Below are 11,070 nucleotides of genomic sequence, written 5' to 3' on the forward strand. Positions count from 1 at the left end.
ATTATATTCTGTTTGTGAAATTTCACCCAAAATACGGGGAGGCATTTGATTAGAATTCCATAAATTAGTTCAGGGAAGATGACATCTATTGAGAATCCCAATCCACAAACTTGGAGCTTCTTTCCATTAATTTTCCTCTTCTTGAATTACTCTGTAACTATGTTTTATAGTTTTTCCCTGCATTGGTCTTAAGTGTGTTTTGTCATATTATTCCTAGATACTTGTTTTTATGTTATTGTACTTAGTAGGTTTTCTTTAATTTCATTTTGTGATGGTTGGTTTCATGAAGACCTGAATGTTTTCAGTGGGTATATTTGATTAAAGCATGGTGAGCGAGTGAGCTTTATACTTTTCTGAATTTTGTGATTTTTGTTTTGCTGTAAATTTGTACTGCTTGAATGACCACAAGAAACAGTAAAGCATTTTGTTTCAAAACCTTTTGTGATAAGTATTTGTCAGCTGAGCTCTGATAGTTTGGGCAAAGCTGGCAGACCCAGGTGACAGAAGGCTCAAGGGTGCTGCAGTTTGGAGCTGCTGGCTCATGAGGTTCAGAAGCAGAGGAGCGAGTGTGTAAGGGGTGACGGAAATGCTCTCATGAAATTTGAAGCACCCGAGTCATAAATTCCTGACTGCCCAGAGCTGAGTCCCCATTCTGGGCAACTTCCTGCTGAGGAAATAAAACTGGGAAGGACTAAGGTTGAAGCAACAGATATGAGGGTGGAGTTCTCTGAGCCGCCCTGGGCACTCAGCATCGTGCGTGGTCAGGTGCTCTAGTCCCACCAGGGGGTGCAGTTATTTTTTTCATTATTATTAACTTTTATTGGAGTGTAGTTGCTTTATAGTGTTGTGTGGGGTGCAGTTTGATGTACTACCTGCCTTCCACCCTCCCAGCCACATGGGGTTTCAGCCTTTGTCCTGTATCAGGGCTCCTTTCTCTCTCCGTTCATATTTCCGAGCAGTTTGAGAGCCCGCACAGTTTGAGAGCCTTACCAAAATAAAATGTCCCTAAAAAATGGGGAGGAGATCACATTAGGTGGGCCAAAAAGTACCTTCGGTTTTCAAGTAAAAATAAAAGAGCCATTTTTCATTTTTACCAAGAACTTTATTGAACAACGTAATCACCCTTTTGTTCCACTACCTTCTAACATTTTTCAGGCAACTTTATAATTCCATCTTTCCAAAACTTTTTATCTTTTTGAGCAAAGAACTGTTCCAGGTGCGAACCCACACCCCCTGCACTGGAAAGCAAAGTCTTAACCACTGGACCGCGAGGGAAGTCCCTGTCCTTTATTTTTGCTCAGCATTTGATACCTTTCAAATCCCCTTTTGTGTCTCTTCTTTCAGATTATCCTCAGAAGCAGTTCTGTGAGTGAGAAAAGTTTGCCCTCTCTACAGATTGGGACATTGAGGCATGCCCAGTTACACTCGTGTTCAAAGCTGCACAGCTAGGGACAGCTCGCAATATTTCTATCGACTTAAAAATGCCTTAAGAAATAGTCTGTTAATCAAAAAGTAAAACCATTATAGTCATGCCATTAAAAGAGAGAGAGAGAAAGAAATTATGTTTGTGTGTATGTGTGTGTTAACCTAGAAAAACATCTGAAAAGATGTGTACCAAAGTAGTTGTAGTCTTTCAGGTTTAGGATCAGGGATGGACTTTATGCTTTTGGATTTTTCTGACCATTGCTGTTTGCAATATACATGTACTGCTGCAAAAATCACAGGAGACAATAAAACAATTTTGTCAGCAACGAAAAAAGAGGAAAAGGAAACCAAAAGTGTGTTTTTACTCTTGGGTGAAGTACTAACCTGGCTTAAAAAGTACCTTTTCAGAGTACAGTCTGAAGAAAGACCAGATGTTCTAGGTTGCCTGTTAAAGGCAGGGAGTAATTCTGGAATACTGGAGGAAAGAGCTGGGAGACTGAACAGGGTTCAGAATCAAAGGAATGTTTAATTTGCTGAGAGACAAAGACTCAGGGCAAAGCTCCTCCCTTACAAGGAAACGAAACCGACAGCAGCCCAGACTCAGGGCACACCTCCTCCCTTCCAATGAAACGAAACTAACAGCCTCCTCGACCCAGGCAGCAGAAGAGTTAGAAGCTAAAAGGTTTTCCCCTCCAGCTCTGCCCTCTCTGGCTCTCCTGTCCCAGCATCATGATGAAGCTCAGTGATACCCCGGCCAAGGATCTAGACAAGTTCATCGAAGACCACCTCCTGCCAGACGAGGATTTCCGCGCGCAGGTCAATGAAGCCATCCACATCATCTGCAGTTTCCTGAAGGAGAGGTGTTTCCGAGGGGCCCCCGACCCTGTTCGGGTGTCCAAAGTTGTGAAGGTGAGTCCAGAACTGCCTGACTGCGGAGAAGGAGGCTGGAAGAGCAAGCATTTCCACAGCGACAGAGAGAGAGCAAAAGGCTGAGGTCTCTGGGGCTGGTGGTTTCTGATTTATCCATGCCAAAACTATAACCACAGCTTGTGAAAGTAGCTTCTGGGGTGAGGGCCTCCACCTGTAAGCTTTTAACAAATGCCCAGGTGCAGTTTATAAACCACCTATGTCACGTCCACCACAGAGATAGGCAAACTGAAGCCCAGCTGTATCAACAATCCGCTAATCATTGACCAGGCTGGGGACTCACCATTCCTGCAGATTCATGAGCTGGTTAAGAGTATAAGTTTTGAAAGCAGATAGCACCTGCTGCTGTGAAATCTTGGGCGAGTCACTTAACCTCTCTGTGCCTCAATTTCATCATCCATAATTCCCAGTACTTTGCAGGGCTTGCAGATCAAGTAAAATAAGCCATGGTCCAGTTTACAGTATTAATTATATAAGGTCGTAAAGAACAGGGAGTAAAGGACACAGACTGAGTTGCATCTCTGCCACCTACTAGCTGTGTGATTGGGCTGATACATAATCTCTCTCAGCATCTGTTTCCCCATCTGGAAAATGGGAACAGATAATAATAGTAGCTAAATCACAGAGTTCTTGTGAGCATTCTAGGAGTTAAGACTGGTAATGCCTTCAGAACAGTGGCTAGTACTCTAAATGTTAGTGATTGTTCTCAGCATTTTATTTAGGGAGGCTCTTCTCAGTGATAAATATCAGTTCTCATTCTCATCACCTTTTTCAGGGTGGCTCCTCAGGCAAAGGCACAACCCTCAGGGGCCGATCAGATGCTGACCTCGTCATCTTCCTCACCAATTTTAAAAGTTTTCAGGAGCAACTTCAGCGCCGAGGAGAATTCATCAAGGAAATTAGGAGACAGCTGGAAGCCTGTCAAAGGGAGGAAACATTTGAAGTGGAGTTTCAGGTCCAGAAACAGCAATGGGAGAATCCCCGTGCTCTCAGCTTCGTGCTTAGATCCCATCAGCTCCACGAGTGGGTGGAGTTTGATGTCCTGCCCGCTTTTGATGCCCTGGGTGAGCACTCTCAGCCACAAGGTGTTTCCGCCTTTGTCCTATGTCAGGGCTTCTTCTGCTCTTTTCATGTTTCTGAGCAGAAATCTCTCTCACTTTGAGAGTCTTATTAAACAGGGCATCCCTTCAAGTGGGGAGGAGATCCTAGCATCTCTTCTGGGGCAAGAATGTTTAGGGTCATACTGAGCCACTGCAGTGACATTAACAACAAATTGGTACAATTTGGGAGCAGTATATTTTTATAGAACACCTGCCAAGCTTACTAGTTTTACTCTTGGCAAAGTGTGTGAATCTTCTCTTTCTAAAAATGAGGCAGCGTATATCTGGTGTAAACACAGTATGTTAATTTCATCTTTTATCCAAAGCATAAGGAAATATCAAATTTATCTGAGGGTTGGAATCTGTAGACAATCTGCAAGAACATTGGGACAGGAAGCAGTGTATCTCTGAGGCTCAATTTCCACTGAGTACCTTCCATGTGCAAGGCACTGTTCTATGGCCATAAATGAGACAGACAGGGAACTTCTCTCCTGGAGCCTGACAATAATAATTTAAATACCACAAATGAAAAGATAACTTGTTGTGACAAAAACTAAATATGGTGATTCAAAAGAGAATGATGGGGCTTAGAGGGAGTGTTTAGACAGGGCAACAAGGGAGGTGACCACTGACCCGAGGCCCGAGGGATGAGAGGAAGCCAAACCTGGGAAGATCTGGGGGCTCCAGGAAGAGGAAACAGCAAGTGCAAAGGCCCTGAGACAGGAATGAGCTTGGCATATTTGAAGAAGTGAAATAACCAGGGGAGTAAGTAGCAAAGGGATCAAGGCAAGAGGTGAGATGGCAGAGGTGGCAGGAGACAGGTCACACCAAGCCTCCTGGGCCACCGCGAGGACTTTGGATTTTATTCAGATGTCCTGGGAAGCAAGAAGTGGAAGGATCAGGTTTTAAAAGGCCTCTGTGGGTGCTGGGTAGAGAATGGGCTGTGAAGGATCCAGGAAGGAAGCTGCTGCCATCTCTGCTGTGTCCAGGTGAGAGATGATGCTGGCTTGGATGGGGTGACGGCAGTGGAGATGGGAGTGGCGAGGACTGGAGATGGCCCTCAGGCCTCCTGGCTCTGGGCCTGCTGACCTTTCTACTGCACCCCATGGTCAGTGAGCTTGTCTCCTCAGAGGGATTGAAAGAAACTCAGAGAAAAGCTGACATCTTCACATTATGGATTAACTCCTGACAGGTCAGTTGATCAAAGGCTACAGCCCTGACCCTGAAGTCTACGTCCAGCTTATCCAAGAGTGCGAGTTCCTGGGGAGAGAGGGCGAGTTCTCCCCCTGCTTCACGGAGCTGCAGCGAGCCTTCCTGAGGGACCGTCCAACCAAGCTGAAGAGCCTCATCCGCCTTGTGAAGCACTGGTACCGAATGGTATGGCATGTCCCATCCAGACAGAGAGCGGAGGAGGAGGAGGAGGAGGGAGAGAAGGAAGAGAGTGAGGACAAGAGGAGGAGGGAGGGGTGGAATAGAGGGAGGGAAGGAGGAGGGGGAGGTGTGGGGAGGAAGCAAAGATGAGGCATCGGGAGGGGGAAGAAGGAAGGGGAGGGGAGGGGAGAGGAGTCGGGAGGGAAGGGAAATCACAACTCCATCCTTCCTGTTACTCTGGACAAAACCAAGGGTCATCCTTGACTTCTCCACACACACCTCCATCCAACCTGTCAGCAAATGATGTTGGTCCTGTATTAAAATATATTTATAATTCATCCATCGTCACCTCCTGTGTCACTCTCGCCCTGGTCCAGGTCATCTTGAGAAGCTCACAGGATCTGCCCTCGACCTCTCTGAGCCCCAGTCTCTGCCCCCTCACCACCACCCCCAGGCTATGCTTTCCTCTTCATTAATCCTCCAGGAGGGAAACTCTACTCCAGCCTCAGGGCCTTTGCATGAGCTTATTTGTTTGTTTATTGTCTATCTCCCTACTAAAAATGTACAGGAACAGAAGGATTTATATGTTTGAATCCCTGCTGTATCCCAGGGACCTAGAACAGTGCCTGGTGCGTAATAGGAGCTCAAAAAATAATTGTTAGATGAATTAATGAGTGCTACGTCCCCACGCCATCACCACACACACACACACACACACACACACACACACACACACACACACTTCTGTTCACTTCCTAGGTGTCTGGCTTTGGACAAGTGAATTAACATCTCTGTGGTTCCTGTTTTCTCATTTGCAAAGAGTAACATGGCACAGCAATAGTAAATCACATACCGTGATATCTGGCATATAGTCGGTCCTAATAAATGTCCTTTCTCTGAGCTGCCACAGGAAAACACATCATAAAAGCTAACATGGATTGTGCACTAATCTTATGCCAGATTCATCATATTTAAAATTTTGTGGATGCGATATTCATTTCTGTTTACTTTCAAATGTCCCATATCTTATTTAAGCACCATGGTGATTCTGTGACCTGGTTAAGGGTATTATTATTAAACCCCTTTTACAGAAAGAAAAACTAAGTGTCAGAAGACACTTTCAGCTAATAAACAGCAGAACGAAAACAAAAACAAAAACAGCATTTGGGTCTTCAGACTGAAGAGTTTACTTAACATGTAATAAGCATTCTATATATATTTAGATGAATAAATTGAGTTAAAGAAAGTAACTAAGGATAAACTTCCTACTTTAAAAACATTTGCTAGACATCTCAATTTGCTTTGCAAGAATTTTGATCATGGCACTTGAGCGTTTTAGAACTTACAAAAGTGGTTCTTGACAAGTGCAACACTGCCGCCCAAGACATACTGAAGCTTCATAAAGGCATTTTTGTGATGTGGGATAAAGATGCTGCCGGTAATGAGTGGAAAGAAGCCAGGAATACAATGAGCAAGACAGTCCTACTCAGCAAAGAATTGTCTCTTTATTTCCTTTTTTCTCCTTTAATTCCTCCCTCCCTCCCTCCCTCGCTTCCTTCCTTCCCCTCTTTCTTTTTCTCTCTTCTCTCTTCTAGAATAATAGAGGAATCGTACAATACTTTAACTCCTCTAGCCCCATCATCACCACCTTTAACTTTCATCCAACTTTTGTTGTATATTTTAAGTCTCTCAATATTGTCAAGTGCCCCAAAGCATTAGTATTGTTTTACAGAGCCGACGATCATTGAATCTACCCGCGTGTTTACTGCTTTCTTCACTATTGATTCTATCCTACCTCTCTCACCTTCCATCTGGGATTGTTCTTCTTCTTCCTGAAATATGCCCTTTAAGATTTCTTTTGGTGACCGTCTTCTGACAGTAAACATGTCAGTTTTTGTTTGTCTGCAAAGGTCTTGATTTTCCCTTCGTTGCTGTCAGGTATTTTTGCTGGATTGATATGCATTTCAGTACATTGGATATATCATTCCATCTTCCAGTGTTGCTAGTGAGAAATCAGTTGTCAGTGTCACTGTGGTGCCTTTGTAGGTAATCTATCTTATTTCTCTGGCTGCATTTATATGTTTCACTTTTACTTTGATTTTGTTTGGTTTCAAGCTGATGTGTCTTAATGATGATCCCTTTTTATTGGTCCTGCTTGGGGTTCATGGGGTCCTTCACTGGGATTCCTGAATCTGTGGATATCCTTCATCAGTTTTGGAAACTCTCAGCCATTCTCCTAAAATATTATCGTTCTCCCTTTCTCTTCTTGCCTCTTAGAGCTCCCATAAAATGTATGTTAGACCTCCTCGTTCTCTCTTCCAAATCTCTATCCCCTGTTCTACATTTTCCATCTTTTTCTCTCTCCATGCTTTATTCTGAATAGTTTCTTCTAATTTGCCTTCCAATCACTAATTTTTCCTTTAAATATGTCTATGCTACTGAGCTATTAGTTACATTTTTGTCATTTTTGTTCTAGGATTTCTATTTCATTCTTTTTTAAGTCTGCCATGTTACTTTTTCTGGCTTCTAGCTACCTACTATTTCAAATGCTTATATGTTTGAACATAATGTTCCTAGTTATTTTAAAGCCTGTGTTTAAATCTTCAATATTTAAAGTTTTGTGGATTTATTACTATTTTCTTTTTTGTTTTTGTTAGTCATCACTCTGGGTGTCTTGTTTCTTTGTGTGCCTGGATACTTATGTGATGGTCATTGTACATGAAAGTTACCTGTGAAAGAGTTGGAGACTTTGGATTAAATATCTTCCTCCGGAAAAAAAAAAAAAAAAGTTTGCTTCTTTAAGCTCTTAGGAACACTACAAGTCCTTCCTCTCAGTTAATTTTCATAGTATCCTTCTGAGGAAGGTGCAATTATTACCATTCACTTGGCAAATGAGAAAAAATAAGGCTCCAAGAGTCTACATTGTCTGCTCAGAATCAGATAATGGTGGAGCCAGGATTCAAACCCACATCAGTCAGAATCCAGAGCGCAAGCCTTTAACCAGGGGTCAGTAAAGTTTTTCGTAAAGGGCAAGTTAGCAAATACTTTAGACTTTATAAGTCACACGGTCTCTGTCACAAATACTCAACAATGCCTTTGTAGCATGAATGCCACCATAAACTACACATAAATGAATAGGTGCAGATTTGCTCTCAGAAAACTTTATACACAAAAACAAGTGGCAGGCTGAATTTGGTCCATGAGAAATGTGCTTTACACGAAAGCTAGAGAAACCCACTTTTCTGATTGTTTTTCCTCTACTCAGTGTAAGGAGAAGCTTGGGAAGCCGCTGCCCCCACAGTATGCCCTGGAGCTCCTGACAGTCTATGCTTGGGAGCAAGGAAGCATGGAAACAAGATTCAACACAGCTCAGGGATTTCAGACTGTTTTGGAATTAGTCCTGAAGCACCAGCTCCTCTGCATCTACTGGGAAAAGTATTATGACTTTGAAAACCCTATTATTGGACAATACCTGAGAAGGCAACTTGCAAAACCCAGGTACTCTATCCCCCACATGGCTTAGCTCCCCACATAAATGAACCCATGAATACAGCTGTGGCACCTTGGAAATGTAGGAAGTGGGAGAGTTCCACATTTATTGATCATCTTCTGGTACTAATCATTCTGCTGGGCACTTTACTACTACCATCTAATTTTTTTTAAGCATTAAAAATATATATTTATTTTTGGCTGCTTTGGGTCTTCGTTGCTGCGTGCAGACTTTCTCTAGCTGCATCGAGCAAGGGCTACTCTTCGTTGAAGTGCACAGGCTTCTCTTGTTGCAGAGAACAGGCTCTAGAGCGCAGGCTCAGTAGTTGTGGCGCACGGGCTTAGTTGCTCCGCAGCATGTGGGATCTTCCCGGACCAGGGATTGAACCCATGTCCCCTGAATTGGCAGGTGGATTCTTCACCACTGCGCCACCAGGGAAGCCTTTCCATCTAATTTTAAAAACAACGTGCAAGCAACCTTGTGAGGTAGGCACTATGCTACCTGCTTTACAGATGACTAAACCAAGATTCTGAAAGGTAAAGAGCTTGTCCAAACCTTAACAAAAAATGAGTGAAACAGCTGAAATTTCAACTAAAATAACAACAGCTGCAGCAACAATAATAAATGTTCCCAGGAACTAAGAGCTTGCTATAAGACTAACACACTCTAATAGCATTGTAAAAATTATGATTATTGTAACTGCCATGTATTGACCCCTTAGTATGTCCCAATTACTGTGCTGAGCATTTCACATGCTTGTCTAGATCCTCATACAGCATCCTTCGAGGTAAGGATGTTCAATTCTTCCCATTTCACAGATGAGGATACTGAGGATTAGAGAGGTCAAAAGACCTGCCCAAGGTCACACCCCTAATAAAGGGCAGAGGTAAGATTCAAACAGAAGTCTATGAAAGCCCAAATGCAAGGCTCCTCCCTCTGTTCACTGTGCTCCATAGGGCAGGGCACCCAGGACACACCCCAGGGAGCAGTGCCCTGCTGGACCCCTCCTGCTGCCCTGAGTCCCAGCCTGTGCCAGGCTGGTACTTTTCTCTTCCAGAAGCATCTAGACCCCCCAGACATAGCCTAGCTTCTCACCTATTCTCTCTCTAAATATTGCTCTTCAGGCCTGTGATTCTGGACCCGGCTGACCCTACAGGAAACGTTGGTGGTGGAGACCCACATAGCTGGCAGCGGCTGGCACAAGAGGCTAGAGCCTGGCTGAGTTACCCATGCTTAAAGAAATGGGACGGGTCTCCAGTAGGCTCCTGGGATGTGTCGGTGAGACCTTCTGCTTCTTCCCTGCCGTCCTTCCCCCACCCCCTCCACACAGCATGGGGCATGTAGATAGAGACCATTCTTTCCTAAGAAATTGCCTCTTGCTAGAGGTCACTCACATTCATATAGTGTCAGGCTGTGCTCTCTATTTTACAATCATTTTGGCCCCATACAGAGAGCTCCTGGACTTCTCACATCCCTCACCCAGAGTTCATTCTTTAATTAATGCCTCCTTGTCTGGAAGTAACTTTTTTAACAGCTCCAGTTGGCTCATTCCACTAAGAAGAAAAATAAACAATAACAACCACCGCTTAATAAATACCTGCTTTGGGCTCAGGTTCTGTTCTAAGCCCTTAAATTTCATTATTTCATTAAATCCTCACAACACCCCATGAGATATGTTTTCTACTCCCATCTTGCAGATGAGAAAAGGAGGCTCAGAGAGGTGAAGTCACCTGCTCAAGGCCACTCAGCTAGGGAGTGGTAGAGCTGGGATCCTAACTCGGTAGACTCCAACGCCAGTGTTTATTCCACTGAGCTAAACATCCTGCCTTGTATCCCCTCCCCCCTCAATATCATGTGACAAATGAGCGACTCAGAGCAGCTGAGGACGTGGGCATGTCACCCAGCTACGTAGGTGCTGAGGGTCTGATCTTCCCACTCCAAGAGTAGAGATCTTTCTCATGCCGGGGTGGGGAGGGTTGATGATGTCATAGATGGGTTTCCTAGGAAACAGACTCTGGGATGAAGTTTATGTGCAGGATGTTTCAGGGGAGGACCATTGGATCCAACACCTGTGTAAAGGAGGGGAATTAAGCGGGTACCAGCACAGGGAGAGGTGCAGCTGGGGAGCCCTGGAGCTTCAACAGCCTTCAGAGTTGTCCTGCAGAAGGCTGAGGTGGCAGGTCTTTTATACCCTAACGTGGATCGGCCACTGAATGGACAACTCAGGAGGGGGTATGTCCTTCCTTGAAGGGGATCCAGGTGGCACATCACAGTGTCCACCTGTCCACCATAAATGTTCACTGAGAACCAGTGCCAAGGTGGGAGGCCCAGCTCTCCAGTGTGACCATGTGCTTCACCCTTTCAGCCCCAAGAACATAGTGACCTGATGTACGAGGCCGACGGTTTTAGACAGAGCTATGGAACCTCTCCGAGACCCACACTCCGGGGAGAAGCCCCTCCCCAGGTGGAAGAGAACTGGACATGTGCCATCCTCTGAACGCCAGAATCTCTTAAAGGCAAGGTCTCCGGGGCCATCTGGGCCAGACCTCTCATTTCTAGGGGCGGGGCGGGGGGCCTCAATCCCGAGAGGGCCATGAGTTGGTGTCAGCCCTGGGTCTAGAATCCAGGTCTCCTGACCCCCATCCTTCCCGCCATTCTGTGCTCTCTCTTCTTTTACAGATAGCATTTTCCCACAGCTCCCTCCCCACCAGAGCCTGTTCTCCGACAATATCCTCTGAGAGGCAGCAGGAGAGACTC

General features: G+C 44.8%; 1 protein-coding gene across 1 annotated transcript; it reads left to right on the plus strand.

Annotated features, from left to right (window-relative positions):
* Positions 1-2,124: 2,124 nt before the first annotated feature.
* Positions 2,125-10,838, plus strand: LOC136132423 (2'-5'-oligoadenylate synthase 1-like). Its single transcript, XM_065889258.1, has 6 exons — positions 2,125-2,334; positions 3,128-3,416; positions 4,645-4,829; positions 8,089-8,321; positions 9,438-9,591; positions 10,679-10,838. The coding sequence occupies exons 1-6, from the start codon at positions 2,155-2,157 to the stop codon at positions 10,808-10,810; spliced, it is 1,173 nt and encodes a 390-aa protein (XP_065745330.1). The 5' UTR covers positions 2,125-2,154; the 3' UTR covers positions 10,811-10,838.
* Positions 10,839-11,070: the final 232 nt, after the last annotated feature.

Source organism: Phocoena phocoena, chromosome 13 (assembly GCF_963924675.1).
Source record: "Phocoena phocoena chromosome 13, mPhoPho1.1, whole genome shotgun sequence".
In the NCBI taxonomy this organism is placed as follows: domain Eukaryota; kingdom Metazoa; phylum Chordata; class Mammalia; order Artiodactyla; family Phocoenidae; genus Phocoena; species Phocoena phocoena.

Bases quoted from the DNA above. Each gene is read 5' to 3' on its own strand.
- LOC136132423 (XM_065889258.1), top strand. From the start codon at position 2,155: ATGATGAAGCTCAGTGATACCCCGGCCAAGGATCTAGACAAGTTCATC. The intron at 3,417-4,644 runs GTGAGCACTCTC...AACTCCTGACAG, and splicing joins GCCCGCTTTTGATGCCCTGG to GTCAGTTGATCAAAGGCTAC. The intron at 9,592-10,678 runs GTGAGACCTTCT...TCACCCTTTCAG, and splicing joins TAGGCTCCTGGGATGTGTCG to CCCCAAGAACATAGTGACCT.